Consider the following 22,019-nt stretch of genomic DNA (forward strand, 5'->3'; position numbering starts at 1 on the left):
GTAGGTGGCTGCTTTTGGTAAAAGTTTCCTGTAGCGGAATGGACACAGAGTCTGGTTTGGATTGCTTCAAGGGGCACAGGGTGCCCAAGAACCCCAGTTGGGTCTGCACTAATCAGACTCTCTTTCACAACCACACTGGACTCAGCCTTTCATGTTACCCCGGTTATCCTGGGTTCTATATGTGTGGTTTGTGTTGAAAGAGTGAAGGGCATCTTTCACTTGGGACAATAATATTTCTGAACAGTGTCCCTCAGGAAATATATAAAGATATATTGCAGATTGCTAGGATATTGCAGAAGTTTTTCATAGACCCTTGCTAGTGGGGTGGGGTTTGTTATTGTTGATACCTGCATTCCATTGTTCTATTGTTCCTGTCTGCCTTGAGTAAGCTTATTATGGGATATGTATGTGTGTGTGGAGGATTGGCTCTAAGGGGAAGGGGTTGTCCCAGAGTGTATATCTCTGTGTGCTTTGTGTTTCAATAAACAGTTCATTCTAGTTGACTCCCAAAACTGTGTGTAGTCCAGTTACTGGGGGAGGGGGATTTTGCATTGGATATTTTAGTATTTCCTCAGCTTCAAGAATTACACAGCGGAGATACCTAGGCTGGGTATTGGCGCTCCGTAACATTTCCAATTCAGTACCTCCTTCAGAGATGTCATATATTGCCCTAAGCAGCGGTCTTCCAGTGCTGAGAGAGTAAACAGCAGCTGCTGCTACGGAGAAGAAAAGTTGCTCCACTTGTCCGCCCCTTTCTGCCAATCATATTGTTCAAATTGCTATACCATTCTTCCATAATGCATTTCGTTCTGTGATTAGGTGATGGAGACCCTGTCATTCAACTGCTCCTCTATTCACAGGAGATGCTTTGTGAGAGAGTGGTATTACTGATACTCATCTTACCAGAGCTCCCTCCTCCATCGCAGCTGGCATCATAATCCCCTGGGTCAGCTTGTGTTGGATGCAAGTGGAGGCATGGTGACAGAAGGAGCGATGCCACATTGATGTCTGGAGAATAGCGGCTAGATCCAAGCACTGTTATATGGAAGGAGGTCACATGCTTCCCTCAATTCAGAAGCACTGGATATTTTCACTGGCCAAGATAGCAGGAGTGGCTGGAGAGCCCTGAGGAGGTAGGTATTAGTGGGTTGGGGAGGGGGGGCAGACACTATCACTTTGTCTTGAATAGTCAAGATGACAGAGTCCTTTTAAATATACAGAAAACTTCCAAATATCCCTTAAACCACATGTGTCAAACATAAGGCCCGCGGGCCGAATCCGGCCCTCCAGTTCCTTTTATGTGGCCCTCACACCTCTACTGCAGCTGTATCACTCTCCTTCTCTCCATCACCTTGTCTCAGCAGTTGGCAGCAGAGAGGACAGAACTCCTCCTCCAGATTCTGCGCCTTTCTGTGAAGCTGCAGCACCCCTTGTCTCAACCTCCTCTGGTCTTAGCATTCAGAAGACTCCTGCTCTCCTCTGGTCTTCCTCCAGACCCTGCAATTTCTGCTTCCCAGCTCTGCTCCCACTGATTTAAGGAAGGGTGGGGGACTCTTGCCGTCTGATGGTGGGGGGGTCTTGGCACCTGATGTAGTGGGGAGGGGGGGTTGCTCCGGACATCAAGTCTTACAGGTACAAATGGCCCTTTAAAGGCGACTATAATGCTGATGTGGCCTGCAATGGAATAGAGTATGACACCCTTGCCTTTACTACAGAGGTTTAAAGCAAAGTTGCAGGGCACAGTAACAGGTTTATTGTAATGCCTGGTCGTCTAACAGCACATTTCTGTATGCCTCCTTTGCCCGCCCACTATTCTGTTCAGCCGCTGGCACTATGTAATGTAGAGAAACAGGTGACTTGCTGCTCTTCCTGAGAGTCCTCAGTCCTGCATAAGCCCCAGATAGAGAAACTTGGTGCTCACACATATCTGCCCCTCTGTTCTCTCAGCAGACAAAAAGAATGGCAAGGGATCTGTCAATGTCGGTAAAGTGTGCATGCGCAAGAGTTACATCATCAGTGGCTGCAATGGCTGCAGAAGAGCAACGTGGAACCTGTAAGAAGAGGCAGAGTAGATGGTGGTGGCAGAGGACAGAGCGGAGACATTAGCCTGGACCTTACCGGGTTCTTACGGCGCATTCATGTAGGCAAGTGTGCCATAATGCGCAAGTATGCTATGAATACTTTTTCTTCAGCAATGGAGTCTTGCATGGTGAGCGTGCATACAGGCCATGGTGGGTGAGGGCATTACTTGTTTTCTCTAAAACAAATTGTACCTGCTAATTCCAGGTCTTTCTAAAGCTCACCACAAGTGGTCCTTGGCTCTTGGACAACTCTTCTGATAATTCTTTTCACTCCTCTGTCAAGAAATCCTGCGAGGAGCACCTGGTCATGGCTGGTTTATGGTGAAATTATGTTCTTTCCACTTGCGGTTTATAACTCCAACGGTGCTCACTGGAACATTCAGAAGTTTGGAAATCCTTCTGTAACCAATGTCATCAGTTTGTTTTGCAACAATAAAGTTGCTAAGGTCTTGAGAGTGTGCTTTGCTTTTACCCATTATTAGATGTTTCTTGTGTGACACCTTGGTAATGAGACACCTTTTTATAGGCCATCAGTTGAGACTGAACCAGTTGATATTAATTGGGGCAGGATTGTTTTGTAATTACTGATAGATTTCAGCTGGCGTCTTGACTTTCCATGCCTTTTTGCACATTCCTTTCTTCATGTGTTCAATACTTTTTCCCTGTTCCATTCCATTTTATTACAAACAACCTAATCTGAACTTATGTGTTTTGGTTTCTTTGTATGTATAGATTGCATTGGTTGTTACCGGCATGTGGTGACAATTTCATGTCAATAGCACCTTTTAGAAATATATTTACTTAGAAAAATGTGTTTAATACTTATTTTACCCGTTGTATATCAATTTCACATTTGATACTGTAATTTATTTGGTATTTTTTTGTATTCACTTATTAAATAGAAGGCTCTTATATGCACTTTATAAGATAGCGCAACCCCCCCCCCCCCTTCCTTTTGCCTAAACATTATAGCAGAAGCCTACTAACTCAGCTGCTTAAGTTCCTTTTTAATGATCTATTGAAAATAATGAGGCTTTTTAAGAAACGTATAGATATTCCTGCCCTGCTACTATTAGAATTCATGTCAGAATGCATGCCTGATAAGAAATAAAATTGCCCCTTCTTCCTCTCTCTCCAGTCATAGGTCAGATGACAGAGGAGAAAGGATAAAAAACAGTTGCCCTTACTCCCCAGTAGGTGCCCATTCTGGCAGGAGGTCTGTGTGAGGCTGCACGGCTGTGAACGAGGTAGACATTTATATCCAATGCCTCCCTATAATGCCCATTTTGACCAGTACTTGGTGCTACAATGCAGTGGATGAATGGGCCGCCAACGAGTGCATTAATGTAACACACTGGAGCAGACAGGTGTGAATAGTCCCCTAGTAATCCTGGGGTCAGTGCTACCCCCAACAGCAACAGAACCCTAGACTACGGGCTTACTGGCAAATCTTACCCTACACATGGTGCCCTCTGACCTCAAAGCCACATAGTTGCTGGCTGACTAGAAGAGGGGGAGAGCTAGCAAATGATGATTTGCAATAAATAGGTTTGAGGGCCTCCACCAGTACTTCATATACTATACTGTATATTGTACCAGTATATGTTCATGAAGTTTCTCATTTATCCAGGTATTTAGTATTATTTTGTCAAATTCAACTGGACTGATTTTGTAATGATAGATGCTACTGAGCTTGTCCAAGCCACTTCTTCAGTTCTAATGGGTGACAAATATTTTTATGGCTACATGTAGGCATTCACTTGCCATATTTTTCTGTGTTTGGAAACAATCACAGCCTTGAACTTGTGAAGAAATTAAACTACTCAGCCAACATGGTTTATGCCTCTTCCTTCTTCCCCCATACTCCCCTGCTATGGCAAACCTACAGCTGTGTGTGTTATCACATCACCATCCTGCAGGATGAGGAAGATGCTGGACCATTATGGCTTCATTTGTATATATTTACCATAATCCTGAGCTATTGTATATACGCAGCTGGTGCTACAATATCAGCCCACCACCAAGAGCCAAATCGGCAATGGACCCGGTAGACTAGACAATACATGGCTAGCCTAGAATGGTAGATCCATCACTGATAAATACCATGCGCTCAGACTGCATTTCATATACAGAAGAGCACTAAAATTCAACAATTTGTATTTCTCACAAATATATATATAATGACATGAGCAGAAAGCTTACATCCAGTACAGCAGAGCCCACAGAACATGCCACAGGATTGCCACCGAAGGTGTTGAAGTAGACAGCCTGGGTAAAAGAGCTTGCAATCTCTGCAAAAGAAAGAGATGGTCAGTGAGACAATAGGATTCGAATAAGCTGGCCATACAGTATACACTTTTCTTGTACAATTTTCATTTAGATTTACCAAAACCATATAATATGGGGTCAAACCTAAACAAAATTTAAATTTGTATGCAATCAGGCAGGACCTTGTACTAGGTAAGTTGAAGGTAAATCTAAAGGAAAATAAATAAGAAGATTGTATAATGTATAGCCAGTTTAATGCTCTCTTTATTAGTAAATGTATCAGAATTTGGTATACATCTAAAAGTAAAATTTTCTTCCTTATTTTCTCAAAAACCCAAGGCTGACCCACAGCCCATGTTTTCATCTTACCTAGAATGATGTGTCTATACAAGCAGTTTAAGCCATTGTGGTCCCGTTTGAATTTGTAAATTCATATGCAGACTTACATATAACCCATTTTCAGAGATCCTTTTCATCTTGCGGGATCTTGTTCTTGTTAAGCCTGTATTGTATTCAGTGCGTGCACGTGTGGTGGGTCCAGCTATAGAATATAATGGCTGGTGCAGATATTGAACTAGGTACAGTCTGGCCACTACTGGCAGAGTGGTGCAAATGTGCTGACTGAAATATAACCTGAAGAACGTTCAGCTGCAGAATGAGAAAACTGTGGCCAAAATAGAAAAAGGGCTTATATTTGAATAATATAATGATGACTTTCCTCATATGACAGGAATGTTGTTCTATTCCATAATTGGAGGGAATTCAACTCGAGTTGGAATATAGGATGCCCGGGGTTTCTGGGCACAGGTAGAGTTTTGCAGTGGAACATTGAAAACCTGATCTCCGGCGCTATGAGACCACTAGGCCCAACATGTAGGAACGAAGAAGTAGTTTCACTCCCAGGATAATAAGAATCAGGCACCCCATAAAGCCCCATAATGTTTTGACAAAGCACGCATTAATGTAAAACACTGGCACAGACAGGTATGAATAGTCCCTTAGTAATCCTGGAGTCATTCCCACCCCAGTGCTGTATCTTGGCCTAGGCCAACAAGGCCCAGGTCTAGGGCGGCACTTTGCAGGGGGGCAGCAAAAAAGCTGCACCCCGCACAAAAAAAACCCCAAAAAAACACAGCCTCCTCCCTGCTCCCACACAAAAAGGGTCCCCGCCGGCTTGCGCTACACTTTTAGTATAGTGCCAGTCTTATGGAGCGAATTGGGCCAGAGGGCAGGGTCCAAAAGGCAAATAAGTCTGGCACCCACATAAAGCACTCACACTGCTACCTGCAGGTATGATAATACCAGCGGGTGAGGACATTCGGACAGCCTGCCGACCACACTTAATGCAACTGGCCTGACGGCCCCCAATGCTAATAAGTGTGGCACTGCAGCTTAATGCTCCGCCTACCCTCCTCCACCCCCAGGTATGGCAGGCATCACGTCAATAATATCATTTCATTTCTTCAAACATCCTTGTCCTTGAGCGAGAATACTGAATTCCATCATATACAAGACTGTATATGATTGCAATAATATTTTGGACCTGCTCCCCTCATATGTACTATCGCAATATGTCACTGGATTAGTAAGATTACTCCTTTCTTATAAGATATTTGGACTTGTGTTTGCTGCCACTGATTATTCCACTTATTTATAAAATGACTATGAACTTCCTAATCATTATACAAATAAGTGAAATATTCCTATAATTACAATCACTGGCAGCAAACACAAGTCCAAATATCTTAGGCTGCACTGCTGGCCACTGATAGGGCTACACTGATATGCTGCACTGATTGGCACTAATGAGGCTGAACTTATGGGAACTGATGAGGCTACGCTGATGGGCACTGATATTCTGTGGTTGTGGTTGTGGTCTGTAGTTTACAGATGACAGAACGGGCCAGAAACAGGAAGGGGTGTGGCCTTTACAGGAAGGGGCGGACCATATTTAAATTAGGGGGTGCACAAGTTTAGTCTGGCCTAGGGCAGCACAAAACCTAAATACACCACTGTCCCACCCCCAACAGCAATATAACCCTAGACTGTGGTCTACTGGCAATTCTGGCCCTGCACATGGGGCCCTCTGACCTCAAAGCCATATCACTGACTAGAAGAGGGGAAGAGCTAGCAAATGAGATCCTGTAAAGAATAGGTTTGAGGGCCTCGACCAGTGCTGCAATTCTAATAATGTATTTTGTACCAGTAAAGGTATCAGTGATCTGTGAAGGTTCTCAATGGTACCACATTCTTGCAGGGATATTGGAAAGGGGGCCATATTAGCCCCTCTTTCTTATGGGATGTTGGAAGGGAGAGTTATTAATTAAAGATGGATGTCAGCTATAGGAATTAGTTTGAAGAAGGCTAAGGGGGAGATATGGTGTCCTTTTGACCTATATGTTGTTTTCCCTCAGCGCTTCCCGCTCTAGGTTTCCCGCCGGGACGAGTAGCCAGGCAGATTATTAGGGTATCCAGGCAGTTTAGTCTCCCCTGGGATAAACTAGCGAATAAGCCCCTTTCTCCGCCCGCTCTATTCCACCTATGGGGAGTAAGTTACCTCAGGAACAGGTCAATATAAGCAGCTCCCCGATCCCCCCGGGCTCAATCCTCTTCAGAATCCCATCACCTGTGTTCCTGCGCTCCAGTCTTCTTCCACCTTCGGCCTGTGCCTGATTCCAGAGAGATGTCCCTCATCTGTCAGCTGATAGAGAGAGCGGGAGAGGACGGCGGAGATGAATGGGTCCGGAGGTGCTTACAACTACCCCGGGTGTCGGAAAATGACGGACCGCCGGCAACAGCATCTTCAGTTACGGCAGCGGCGGAAGTGAGGCGTTCAGCCGAAAGGTCGGAGGGTGCTTCCGCGAGTCAAGGCGAAGCATCAGGTCCGCCGGAAATGGTCACCGATCACCGGACCCGTGACGTCGGCGAGGAGGCGGATCGCAGGACTAGTTCCGGGGCAGTCGGCCCGGTGAAGAGGAGAAGAACCCCGAGGAGAAGTTATTCCCCAGCAAGCCCGAGGCGTCCGGCGGGGAGGATCGCAGATGGCGTGGAGCGGAGAGGCCCCCCGGAGGACGCGGAACCCAGGAGGAGGATCGTGGCGGTGGGCTCCAGGCCGCCCAGCAGCCAGCAAGCGGGTCGCCAGTCGGGAAGAAGGCCGCCCGCTGCTTCTCAGGGTGCGGCCCCCTGGACCGGAGGTCATCCCTTCCCAGCGCAGCAGGGAGACCAGGCGGCGGTGTCAGCGCCAGTGGACCCGGAGCCCCCAGGACATCAGCCTGTCATAGGTGGTGAGTTACCGGGGGTCTCTGACCCAGAGGCTTTATTTAATTTATTTAAAAACTTTTGTCAAAGTTTACAGACTCCTAGACAGGTAGAGGTGCCCCCTATGGCTGAGGTGTGGGCGACACCTAGTGGCTCAGAAAGAAATTTTATGCTTTCTGCTGCTAAAGAGCAAAATTTGCCCGAATCTGTGTTAAGGGAAGTTATGCCCTGTGAGGTATCTCCGCTGGGCTTTCATTTGGCTGACAGCATAAAAGAAAAGATTTGGCAAGGGGCTTATTTAGATTTATTGACCTTGCTGCCGTCTGCCAGAGAATTTATGTCTAGAGGAGACAAGAATAAGGAGGAAGGTGATAGGAAGAGATTTGTACCCAAATCTATTTTTAATTGGTTGCAGGCCTTCTGCATCTTTTCCTCTGTTTATTGTGAGAAATTTCCTTCTAAAAGTGTGGGTTTGTTTCACCACATCGAGATCATTCTTGAGGCATACAAAGGGTTTGGTGGGGTTGCCTGGTTCCATTATGATGTAGCTTTTAGACAAAAGATGGCTGTGCACCCTGGTTTAAAATAGGGTAGTAAGGACGTAGGTCTATGGTTAGATTTGTTTTTGCCTCAAAAGCCGGCCTTTCAGCCCAGGCTGGTGCCGGATACCCCCCAGCAGGCTGCAGGCCCCGCTGTTTATAAGCGGGGCATCTGTTTTAGCTTTAATGACTCGCAGTGTCGATGGCCGGGTACGTGTAAGTACCGGCACGAATGCGCTTTTTGCGCCGGACCTCACCCGGTCGCAAAGTGCTTCAGGAGAATGGCTGGGGCCCAGCAGGGAAGCATTCCAAAAGGCCCCAACCCCGGTGAGACTGTCAGAGCTCCTACCGTGGCTACAAGAGTACCCCGATCGGTGGAAGGCGGAGCTGCTAACTGATGGATTTCAGTTTGGGTTTCGGCTTCCGTGTTTTTCGGGGGAAGGGTATTCTATAGTCAGCAATTTGAAATCTGTTGTTGGTATGTCTACTGTAGTGCTTGATAAAATTAATAAAGAAATAGCGGAAGGAAGATTTGTGGGTCATTTTTGTTCCCCCCCTTTTAGAAATTTCAGGATCTCCCCTATTGGAATAGTGCCTAAAAAAGAACCAAACTCTTTTCGCTTAATTCATCACCTATCTTACCCTAAAGGTGATTCGTTAAATGAACAGATTGATTTAGATTATACATCAGTTTCCTATACGACTTTTGAGGATGCTCTGGGCATTATTAAAAGGTTTGGGTCGGGGGGCACTGCTGGCGAAAGCGGACATCAAGTCCGCTTTTAGGCTGTTACCTCTACACCCATCCTGTTTTAATTCTTTTGGTATCTTTTTTGAAGGTAATTTTTATTTTGACAGGTGTCTCCCCATGGGATGTTCACTGTCTTGCTACTACTTCGAGTGCTTTTCCACATTTTTGGAATGGGTGGTTAAGCAGGTAACAGGTACATCCCACGTCTTGCATTATCTTGACGATTTTTTGTTTATGGGGGGAACTGACACCTCTGATTGTGATTTTATTTTGAAAACATTTTGTATGTTATGCAAATCTTTCGGTGTCCCTCTGGCCGGGGAAAAAACGGTGTGGCCGTGCACCTGTATTGAATTCCTAGGTATCACCATTGATTCGGTATTAATGGAATTCAGACTGCCATCTATCAAGCTCCGGAAATTACAAGGTATGTTATATCTGGTAATCAGAAAGAAAAAAGTTTGTTTGAAGGAAATGCAGACGTTGCTTGGATTGTTAGCCTTTGCTTCCAGGGTTATTCCTGTTGGCAAAGCTTTTTCCAGGAGATTGTATATTTCAATATCAGGCCTAAAGTCACCTTCTGCGCATGGGAGAGTGACACATGACATGAGGGAAGACTTGCTAGTCTGGCTACAATTCCTTTTAAATTTTAATGGCAGAGCAATTTGGCAGGAGGATTTTATTTTAGATAGGGATTTCCTTCTCTTTACCGACGCTGCGGGCTCAGTTGGTTTTTGGCGAACACACTGGTGTGCGGAGCGGTGGTGTGAGCGTTGGAAAAGGTTAAAATTAATCAAGAATGTGGTACTCCTGGAATTCTTTCCGATTATAGTGGCCCTGGAGGTATGGGGCGGGAATTTTCGCAATAGACGCATTTTGGTCAGCACAGACAATAGAGGTGTGTTATACGCCATAAATTGCTTGTCTTCTCGTTCTCCGCCAGTCATTGCCTTGCTTAGATACTTGGTCTATAAGTGCCTTTCGCTTAAAGCCACGTATGTTCCGGGCAAAGACAATGACCCAGCAGACTCCTTATCTCGTTTTCAGGTACACAGATTTTTTCAGCTCCTCCCAGATGCGGACCATGTGGGTATGCCCTGCCCGGCTCACCTTTGGGATCTGGTTTAGATTTAGTGCAGGACAATATTAAACGTTCTTTAGCGCATAGCACTTGGTCAGGCTACCAAGCAGCATTTGCTATGTGGCTGGCTTTCCTCAGCTTGGTGAACAGCCCTCAGGATGGTTTCTCGGAGGAGCTGGTTCTGTCCTTTTTGAATTATTTGTTTAGTAAAGGTTATTCTTGGACTCACATAAACAAAATACTAGCAGGAATTTCATTTTTTGTTAAACTGAGGGACCTTCCGGCTTGCTCTTCCTTTTTCTCGGTCCAACAGGCTATGAAGGGTTATCGTAGGAGAACTGTGCAGGTGGATGAGAGGCGCCCTGTTACTTTACGCTTGTTGCAGGATCTGTGTAGTGTTTTGTCTGGCGTTTGCTATTCGCCTTTCGAAACAGTACTGTTCAGGGCGGCTTTTTCCTTGTTATTTTTTGCAGCTTTAAGAATATCCGAACTTATTCCGGTGCGTTCTATAGTGGGTTCAGGTTTGCAGTTAGTTAATGTATACTGCACTAAAAATAGGTTAAGCATTTTTCTGGTCAAATCAAAAACTGACCAGTTAGGTAAAGGTCAGTGGTGTCATCTTAATAAGTTTCCAGGTTCCTCTGTTTGTCCCGTCTTACTGGTATCAGAATATTTACAGATCAGGCCCAGTGGTAACCCCCTTTTTCTAGTGCATGCAAGTGGGTCACCCCTTACTAGGTTCCAATTCGAGTTTGTTTTAAAAAAATGTTTTCAGGCACTTGGGATGGGTCATTTGCGGTTTTCATCCCACTCATTTCGGATTGGGTCCGCAACTGAGGCATCTCGGCTGGGTTTAGGGGTTGATTCAATCAAGCATATAGGGAGAGGGAAATCTGAATGTTATGCTGCCTATGTGCGCCCTGACCTTATCTTTGCTCCTTACAGGTGAACGTTTACGTGTGTGGATTGTTGGTCATTCATACATATTTTGGGCCCAACACAGAGCGAGGCACCGGATATATTCTGAATACTTTGGCCTGAATCAAAACAAGTTTGAAGTATGCTGGTTAAGTAAGAGGGGAATGCGGTGGGCGGAGTTGTTATCCAATTTGGACAGGTTATTGTTATCCCGCCCCCCTCCAAATATTCTGGTAGTTCATTTGGGTGGTAATGACGTGGGTAACGTGAAAACATTAGATCTGATATTTTGGATACGGGATGACCTGCAATTGTTGAAATTAAGATTTCCAGAGATGGTCATTGTGTTCTCGGAAATTATTCAGAGGTTAATCTGGTCTTCGGGTTATTTAAAGTTATTAGTTAAAGTCAAGAAAAGGGTCAATAAGGCATTGGAGAAGTTTTTGATGCAAGTGGACATCCTGACCTACAGGCACTCGGACTTGGAAGGGGGCATCCAGGGTCTCTATAGAGACGATGGGGTCCACCTGTCCAATATAGGTCTTGATATCTTTAATGCCAATTTGGGCTCGATAATTGAGATGGCCGTGCTGCGGGGGTTTGGTGACAGGCAATGAGGTATTGCCTGTCTGGTGGATGTTTGATCAATCTGTGATTATTTATTATAAAGTTACAACCCGAGTTGTTTATGACTGGGTTGTCTGTTTGTTATGTTGAAAGAAATTAAACATGGATGTAATATATTGGTTACCAGTTAATAAAAAAGCGGCCTTATTTTACCACAATATGTGTCCGAGTGCCTTTCTTAATGTATTAACCATTTAATGGCCAGTATGGTCAGTAGTATTGTTTTCTGTTATGTGGTTTTACTACTTAAAGGTATCAAGATCAAATCCACTCCTTCCTATCATCCCATTACTGAGGGAAGAGCAATGGATCATGAGAGATTTGTTGTGGGTGATGTTATCTTTCAACGTATGTACCAACTGGTAACTCCCAGGGACTCATAAGAATTCATGTGTCTGACCTATAAATTAAGATGTTACACTTTTTACTAGAATTTTTTAGGTCACAGTAAGGGTCTAATCACACCTTGTCCATTGGGCTGTGTTGCTTAACGCAGGCACAACTCAATAAGTAGAAACTCATGGTTTCAAACAGGTCCAGTTCACACTAATGCGCTGCTCTAGAAGCATGGAAAATGCTTTATATACATGCAGTGCAATGTGCTGTAAAGCACAACAAGGTGTTACAGGGTGTTGCAGCACTTGTTAGGCCCCTTTCACACTTGTGTGACCTAAAAGTCACGCGGTTTTGCCGCAAATATGACTGGACTTGAAGCAATGCCTGTGTAATCTTGAGGTCTCTGGACCTCAAAACGCATTAAAGTCGGACCAAAGTAGTGCAGGGACTGCACTGAAATTGATGCGACTTTAAGTCGCACAGATATGAACCGTACTCATTGGAAATCATGGCGTACGACCTGTCATGCGACTTTGCAGTCCCAAGTCGCAGGACAAGTCGCACAAGTGTGAAAGGGGCCTTAAAGAAAGCAAAATATATTTTGGCTTCTGCTGTAAAAAGCCACAGAAATGAATGCAACAAGCTAAAAAAAAGTTGTGTCAATGCACATCCACCCAACTGCATTTAACACACAAAATTCATTTGGTGTGAATCTAGCCCTTTTTTTTTTTTCAAAATTCTTTAAAAATCTAGCCCTTTTAATCATAGCATAGTGTAAGTAAGTTTCTTTACAGGAATAGAGGCTGAGCCAAACAAATAATCAAAACAGAAGAGGGTTGGAGTAGAGATTTCCTGTGTCCTGCAGTATACTGAATTAAATTGTGCATTGCGATTACCACTTATCACTTTACACTAATGCCCCCTGGGCTGACCAGAAGGTAATTGGAATGGAGTTACCCCAGATCTGATCAGACAATCAAGCAAGGGGTTCTTCTGAGTAACACCCTGTCCTACCTCTCTACCCCCCTTCCCCCCAAGATGGAGGGGTAGGACAAGGGTTTTTACTTTTAACTTCACTGTTAGCCTTTAAAAAAACACACTTTGAATAATGGTAATGGTTTCTCACCATCCCTCTGTTGGACCCAAATTCCCCCATCCTTTTCCTGCACAAATGTTCCTTTTTGAGTTCCCATAGTTCTCTGCATAGTTCTAAGTATATAAACATCAAAGTTTACAAGGACATTTAGCAAGCGTGTAGGCAGGTGCAGGTAGTCTTCCCACCTTGTGCGATCACTACATGTGAAGAGGAATCTCATAAGTGAATTTACCCCTTAAAGATTCCACCAGCTGCCTTGGGATGTAAAGATTGTCTGATTGGATGCAGGCTTTGGAGGCCATTTTGTCAGGAAACCTTTTAAATAAGGGATCCCACCTCTATTGGGCATGCATTAAGGAGTGGCAGGCTAGTGACAGGAACCCACTTGTGAAGGACAATGTTTAGAGCAGGGAAAGTTTCCTGTCAAGCAGGGATAGCTCAGGGAAGGCTTCCACAGCGCTTTATACACTCTGGTGTATGGTACAGCAGTGTGAAGCTGGTCCGGATTACAGCAACTTCACATCTAGCATTGCAATGGGACGCCACCGCCGGTAACTGAAGCCATCCTCTGGTCATACATAGTGTATACCTTATTACCTGATTACTGCAATGCTTTGTAACAGTGCCAAAGTTCTGTCTATTTATGGTTACCATAAATCTACTCAAAGTCAATACAAGATATACCAGTGCCCATAAACTGTGCATGGTTTCTCCTATAATAGCGTCCTGTCTTAGGCCCTGCCTTCAAATAGCATCACACTGTATTGAAGCAAACCTGCCATGAAAGAAGCATGCAGGCTAACCTTGCTGACTTTGTTCTAAAAGTACTAGCTGCTTGGTTGGCATGCTGACCTTTGGGTTCACTATCATTTAAATAACAGCCTTGGAATAGACAGTATAGACTCCTGTAGCTCTCTGTTAATTGCTGTGTAAACCCCAGTAGTGGAAGAGTACAGACCCCAATAGCAGTGATCTCTTGCAGTCTCGCATGACATTTACAGAGTCTCTAAATGTCTGTTGCAGCAGGTTTCCAGTGTACAACCTCACCTGTAGCCTGAATTCCATGGGTGGTCCTTTGGTACTTTCACAGGTCCGGAGCTGAGGCCCCCTATTTCTCACAAGTTGATAACTACTGATATAGTCAGAAAAAGGCTAGCCATAGACATACAGTATTCCTGTATTCCTCTGTCGATACAAAACGGCATGGAAGAAGGATTTCCCTGCTGTCTATTTTATTCTGAAAGCTGGAAGATGGTTGTCTAAATACCAAAACAGTGACTACATCTGATTGCATTGGCAGAGAAGTTTCCATCCGGCTCCTTTGATTTTTCATTCAAAATTTGTCAATTTTGGTGAATTCAACATGAATCATCTGCAATTTGAGCTGTGTATGGAAGCTTTATGAAAGTCAGGGATAGATAAGTCAGAAATCCTTATCTGAAAGTGTTCCAGGTCAGTGGCTCACCTATAATTTTTAAAGGAGAAGTCAGCAACAGCAGCCTTCATACCTAATGACTGGTTTCCTTTATTAACATGAAGATATATAGTATGTGAGTAGTACCAGCAGAGTGGTACACTGGTTATCTACTATGTCTATCACATTACTCAAGGTTTCAGATATTCGAGGTGATGCCCAGTTCATACAAAGATGATACTCAATCCATACATAAACTAATCACAATCTCACACTCACCATACTGGCTCAACTTTTTTGAAATAGTTATAACAATCCTACATAACTAGTGCAGAAAAAGATATTTGTGTTAAAAGACTTTTACATACATATAACAAAAAAATTATAATATCACCAGAAAAAGTCAGAAACAATAAACCCATGAGAAACTGAAAATGTAAGCTTTAATAGAAGGTCACAGATAGCAGGAGAAATAATTGTGCATGTTATCATTTAGTGAGCTGACACCGACGACAGCCAGGATAAGTCATTGCAGCTCTTTGTAGTACAATATTAATTCTCTTACCCTCTGTGGTGACAACGGCAGCCATAGGAAATCCATTGCCAATACCCTTTGCCAAAGTCACAATATCAGGAATGACCTCATGAGTCTGAAACCCCCAAAAATGACTCCTGGTCCTGCCAAAGGCAGTCTGAACCTAGAAGAGGGACATCACCATTGTTATTAAAGAGCAATTACAGTGGGGTTGTATATAGTTTCCCAATTTTAGCCAAGAATAGGAAATTCAATTCTCAAAAATAGGATTTTGTACTTACCATAAAATCCATTTAATTGATGGACACAGCGCTCCATATTCAGAACCATAGGATTATATCGCACCCTACAGGAGTAGACACTAGGCAGAAAAAAAAGACTTGGCTACGCCTATGGGCAGTCCTAACTGGTATAGATCTCCTCTCTGCATCCTTCCATTTAGTAACAAACTGTATCAAAAGTAACAGAAACTCCATAGAGCGGTGTGTGCTGTATCCATCAATGAACTCAGGGAAATGGATTTTACGGTAAGTACAAAAATCCTATTTTCTCTTTCATTCATTGATGGACACAATGCTTCATATTCAGAACTATAGGGACGTCCCCAAGCAGTGCCAAAACATGAAGGGTGGGACAAAAACAAAATCCTAAGGCTAAACACAAGAAGCCAACCAGGTAACAGGAGCTCAACAAAAAAAAAACAGGAGCCCAGCCTGAAAAATATACCATATATACTCGAGTATAAGCCAAGTTTTTCAGCACATTTTTTGTGTGCTGAAAATGTCCCCCTCGGCTTATACTCGAGTCAACAAAGAAAAAAAAGTTCCCGGCCGCTCCGATGTGTTTAAGATTTAAAAATGGCGCCGCCCGGCGTATACATGTCACCGCGCATGCGCCGCCACCGCTCGGGACAGGCCGGAAATAGCTGAACGTATACCAGCTGTCCCGAGCGGCGGCGGCGCGTGCACAATGACGTGTCGGGGCCGGGCGGCGCCATTTTTAAAATGAAGGCGCCTCTGGAACAGGTAAGTGAGACAGCCACACTAGTATGCCCGCAACCTCTTGTACCATGCTTGCCACCCTGAATTCTCCTGTACATGCCAGCCACACTGCATTCTCCTGTACCATGCCAGTCACACTGAATTCTTCTGTACCATGCTTGCCACAGTGAATTCTCCTGTACCATGCCAGTCACACTGAATTCTCCTGTACCATGCTTGCCACCATGAATTCTCCTGTACCATGCCTGCCACACTAAATTCTCCTGTACCATGCCTGCCACCCTGAATTCTCCTGTACATGCCAGCCACACTGCATTCTCCTGTAGCATGCTTGCCACCCTGCATTCTCCTGTACCATGCCAGCCACACTGCATTCTCCTGTACCATGCCAGCCACACTGCATTCTCCTGTACCATGCCAGCCACCCTGCATTCTCCTGTACCATGCCCGCCACCCTGAATTCTCAACCTAGGCTTATACTCGAGTCAATCATTTTTCCCATCTTTTTTGTGGTAAAAGTAGGGGCCTCGGCTTATACTCGGGTCGGCTTATACTCGAGTATATACGGTACCTCCAAAAAGGGAACAGAGCCTCTAAAACAGCAGCCTGCAAAACCTTGCGGCAAAAAGAAGCATGCACAGAAGTCAAAACATCCACTTTGTACAATTTTGTGAAAGTGTGCACCGACAACCAAGTGGCCCCTGCACCACTGATGCCTGATGACGGAAGGCCCAAGAAGCACTAAGCATGCGAGTAGAGTGTGCCGTTACAGGGAAAAGAGGAACTTGACTTTTGATAGAATAGGCCTGAGTCACTGTCTAATCCATCTGGAAATGGTCACAGAAGGAGCGGACAGCCCTTTTCTTGGCCCGTCCATGATCACAGTTAGTCTGACCTCTGAAAAGACCCCATGGTGCCAGATACACCCGAATCGCCCGAACTACATCCAGGGCAAGTAATGCAAATTCCTTAGGATGAGTGGGCCTGGGACACAAAGAAGGCAACACAATGTCTTCATTTAAATGGAGATCAAAGACTGCCTTAGGTAGGAACGATGGGCGTGGACGAAGAACCACCTTATCTTTGTGGACAATTAAGTAGGGAAAACGACAAGATAATGCCACCAGTTCAGATTTCCTGCGAGCAGAGGTGATAGCCACTAAAAAAGCCACCTTCTGAGACAGCGTAAGCAGGGGAATCTCCCGAATATTTTCAAAGGGAGTCTTCTCGGGAACTGAGAGCACCAAGTTCAAATCCCATGGCGGTAGAGGGGACCACAATAGCGGAGTCAGGAGTCAAACCCCTTGAATGAAAGTACACATCAAGGAATACATGGCCAAGGGTCGCCGATAGAAGACCGCCAAGGCAGACACCTGGCCCTTGATACAACTCAAGTCCAACTTCTGCTCAACACCTCGTTGTCGATTACACCTTGATACTTACGATATTCAATAGGCAACGCTGAATCCAAAGCGATACAAAATACCTTAACAGGCCCATGGATACAAACAGCGTCCCACTGTGGAGACCAAGAGAGGATCTCAACCGACTGCCAATCAAAGGTCAGATTGTGTTTCTGAAGCCAAGGGTAACCCAAAACAATGGAGTAGTGTGGAGGTGACATAATCTGGAAACAGGTTGACTCACTGTGAACAGCCCCTATTGCCATATCAACCGGAACAGTCTTGTGGGTAACCTGTGCTAGTTACAGGGGTCTGCCATCAATCGCCTCGATAACTAGTGGAAAAACATGAGGCTACAAGGGCATGGAATTTGCAGCAACAAGCGTACTGTCAATAAAGTAACCGCCAGCACCGAAGTCTACCAACGTCTGAGTAACCACCGAACCTGCTGTCTAGGAGAGGACAACTGTGATTAGCGGTTTATCTTTTTGGGAAACAGGGGACGAGGAAATTCCACCTAATATCTGCCCTTGACAGGACCTTAAGTGTGAGTGTTTCCCGGACAGGTAGGACAAGATTACAGGAAATTCCCACCAAGGTCGCAATACAGGCACCGGCCCTCCCTCCTCCTAAAGGCCCGCTCAGCCTTGGAAAGGCAAGGGAACCCAGCTGCATGGGTTCACAGCCAGACACACCATCCCCAGGAGGCAAGGGAGGTGAGGGAAGAGTGGGTGGTAAAGAAAATGTAGGAGCCAATCTGGTAGGAGGCCTCCGCAGGCCCTCCTTAAACAATGGTCTCTCCCTGAGTCTGGTACCGATCAAAATCAGGAAATGAGAGCCTCAAGCTCGTCAGGGAGATCATTGGCTGCAATCTTGTCCTTCAATGTATCGGAGAGACCATGAGAGAAGACAGCCACCAGAGCCTCAATATTCCATCCCACCTCTGCTGCCAGGTTAGAAAATCGATGGCATACTTGGCAACGGTTGGTATACCTTGTTGAATGGACAGGAGCAGCTTAGCAGCAGAAGCAGAGCGAGAAGTCACATTGAATACCCTACGAAAGGAGGCAACAAAACTCAGGTAATTAAGTATCACAGGATTATTGTTCTCCCATAAGGGATTCGCCAAGGCCAAGGCCTTGTCCGAGAGCAACGAAATTAGGAAGCCCCCCTTGGACCTGTCAGAGGGAAATGCCTGAGGATCCATCTTAAAATAATGAAGGAAAAATTGCAAGAAATGTTGGGACCGGCGCTACCACTTTAAAATTGTGTTTGTGCAATTATGTACTTCACACGTTATAAAAGTGCATATAGTGCTTGTGGTACAAACAATAAATAGAAAGTGCTACGTGCTGTTAAAACTTCAATAAGTTTACCTGGGCTGTGCTCAGTGTGCCATATTAGAAATGTCATATATTATACATATATATAAAGTGCCAAGTGCTAGTAATGCCAAGTACCTCGTGTTGTGATCCGTGCTAAAAACAATATATGGCGTCGGTGGGTGACCCACCAAAGACACCGCTGCTTACCGCACTCTTTAAGCCGATGCCTCGACACTTCTTGGTCACTAGAACAAAGCATAAGCCTCCATTGCGTAGCATATGTTGTATATAGCGAAATAACTTAGCATCCACTCACAGTTTGGGGAGTTCACTGTCAGCTTGAAAGGTGTTCGCCGGGCCGCTTCCGCGTTCCACCGCCTCAAACCACCGTTCCCGGAAGTGACGTATTGACGTACACAAACCTACGCGTTTCGTCATACGACGTCATCTGGAGCGTGCCATCTATCGCTACTCCCGGTCTTTTTATAGGCTGGGATGGCGCCATCTTGGTGTACCTAATTTGAGACCGGACACAGCGGCCATCTTGGTGCACCCATCCCATAGCCTAATTAATGTTTATTCATCATGTGAACTCCCTTCATGCTGTGTTTGCCGTACATATAAAACAATACTCTTTATTAAAACACAGGTGTACGACTAAACATTAATAACTATTAGCAAGTTAAAATTGAAATTTAAAATTAATTTGTGCAAACGGTGATGTGTCTGGTTTAATCGGGGGTGAACCGATAACCAGTGGTGCCGTGATTATAAGAAATAATAGATGTTGGTAAAAATAGTTTTATTATAGTGACAAAGTGATCAAGTGGTATGTATTGACTATACTTAATAAAATCGTGGGCCCATGTGTCTATGCGATTAGTGCTAGACTATGAAAAAAGTGCCCATACATGTAACAATTAATCGGTGAGATGAAATCGTGCTGAAGCAAAAAAGGTATGTTTTTTTTAAAATAAACTAGGAAAAAAGTTTTTGATAAGTCTTTTTTTAACTTGCTAATCGTTATTAATGTTTAGTCGTACACCTGTGTTTTAATAAAGAGTATTGTTTTATATGTACGGCAAACACAGCATGAAGAGAGTTCACATGATGAATAAACATTAATTAGGCTATGGGATGGGTGCACCAAGATGGCCGCTGTGTCCGGTCTCAAATTAGGTACACCAAGATGGCGCCATCCCAGCCTATAAAAAGACCGGGAGTAGCGATAGATGGCACGCTCCAGATGAAGTTATTTCGCTATATACAACATATGCTACGCAATGGAGGCTTATGCTTTGTTCTAGTGACCAAGAAGTGTCGAGGCATCGGCTTAAAGAGTGCGGTAAGCAGCGGTGTCTTTGGTGGGTCACCCACCGACGCCATATATTGTTTTTAGCACGGATCACAACACGTGGTACTTGGCATTACTAGCACTTGGCACTTTATATATATGTATAATATATGACATTTCTAATATGGCACACTGAGCACAGCCCAGGTAAACTTATTGAAGTTTTAACAGCACGTAGCACTTTCTATTTATTGTTTGTACCACAAGCACTATATGCACTTTTATAACGTGTGAAGTACATAATTGCACAAACACAATTTTAAAGTGGTAGCGCTGGTCCCAACATTTCTTGCAATTTTTCCTAATCTACTACCTCAGAGGTAGGTTGGAGGCAGCTTACACCACTAATTTAGCCTGATTTGGTACTGAAACTCCATAGCGCTGGTATATAACCCTTTTCTACATCTTAAAATAATGCCCACTTGGTTTAGGAAGCCACGACACTCACTCAGTTCACCTCCATAATGCTGCAGGAGGGAGGCTGAACCAGCCATCCCTATGGTAACAGCGACTCCATCTGCAGGTGCAGGAGTGGCAACAGGAGCAGCAGCAGGTGCAACAACAGAAGGAACCACCGGCCTAGCAGCACTAAGAGCAAGGTGCAAGCAACGTCTACAACGCCTGAGCGAACTGACCTAAAAGGTGATCTTGTTGATCGAGCCTGGTAACCAGCATGGGGAGCTTACAAGCACCTGCATAGTCAGGATTCATGACCCTTGTGTACTGCCAGGTTGCCAGGAAACCAGACCACACGGGGATGCAGGTAAAATAGAGCAGTTTATTGGAGAAAACAACAATAATCGCACAGCAAGAGTGAGGAAGAGAGAGCAGGAACAAGCCCGGGTCAAGTTAGGAGCAGGTAGTCATCCAAGCCAGGGTCAGGTCTAGAAGTGGTTAGTCTGCCGATGCTGGGTCATCTGCTAATGCCGAATTGTCAGCCGATGCCGGGTCGAGAGCCAGGAGAGTCGTCAGCCAAGCCAGGTCATACATGGAGGAGCACAGAGAACTGAAGACTGCTAGCAGAGATGCACCTTGGAGCACAAACATAAGGGCAAGGATTGCAACCCAACAGGTGATAGATACAGTCAGGTGTGCAGCATCATTAATGTGCGACGCCCAGGCAGCAGGAAGTGATGATGCAATCAGAGTCTAAAAGAGGCAGCAGTCTACACATGTCCAAGATGGCTGCTGATCTCCCTCTGGAGGGGCCTCTTATGGAACTGTGCAAATGGGACCGCTTCGAAGGTAGACAACATCAGACCCAGCACTCGCATTGCAAGTCCGGAGGGAAGACCTGAATTGCAGCTTGCAACTTCTGGAGTTTGTTCAGAGGAAGAAACACTCTGGCTAAAGTTAAATCCAGAGTCAGACCCAGATAATACAATTTTCTGGACGGAATCAGGGCAGACTTCTAGAAGTTTAGAAGCCAACCAAACTCCTTCAAAGTCTGTATAGTGATCTCCACGTCGTCCATCAATGCAGATGAGGACTCCGCTCGCATAAAGAGGTCGCCTGGGTAGCCCAGCAAAGAAATCCCCTGCTGATGTAGCAACGCCAGAACCAGGGCCAAGACCTTTGTGAAGACCTGAGGAGCGGAGGCAAGACTAAAGGGTAACACCACAAACTGAAAGTGCTCCTCTCCCACAGCAAAGCGGAGGAAACGCTGGCACATATTGGAATGTGCAAGTAAGCATCTTTAATGTCGATAAAGGCTAGGAAATCCGCCTCATGTAGGGATGCCAGGAACGTGCGAATGGACTCCATTCTGAATTTCTGTATCCACACAAACCAATTCAGGGCCTTGAGGTCTGGAATCAGACGAACCTTGCCCTCCTTCTTTGGGACCATAAACAGGTTTGAATAAAAACCTTGAAACGGTTCCGATACCGAAACTGGGACAAACACTCCTTGAAGCAACAGGTCCTGCACCTCCCCGAAGAGAGCTTGATGCCGGTCCAGGGACAGACGGATGTTAGAAGGAAAGAACCTTTCCGTAGGGCAATAATAAACTATCTTGTAACCAGACAGAATT

At 45.0% G+C, this 22,019-nt stretch overlaps 1 protein-coding gene across 1 annotated transcript in view; it reads right to left on the minus strand.

The window, feature by feature from the left end:
• Positions 1 to 22,019, minus strand: part of AGXT2 (alanine--glyoxylate aminotransferase 2) — a gene marked incomplete at both ends in the record, with an annotated part of 120,717 nt that overhangs the window by 20,514 nt on the left and 78,184 nt on the right. Inside the window, 2 exons of the mRNA XM_082275173.1 lie at positions 4,284 to 4,372; positions 14,935 to 15,067. Coding sequence (XP_082131299.1) covers positions 4,284 to 4,372; positions 14,935 to 15,067 — 222 coding nt within the window. The remainder of the gene's footprint in view (positions 1 to 4,283; positions 4,373 to 14,934; positions 15,068 to 22,019) is intronic.

This window comes from Pelophylax lessonae, assembly GCF_965119305.1.
Source record: "Pelophylax lessonae genome assembly, chromosome: 1".
In the NCBI taxonomy this organism is placed as follows: Eukaryota; Metazoa; Chordata; class Amphibia; order Anura; family Ranidae; genus Pelophylax; species Pelophylax lessonae.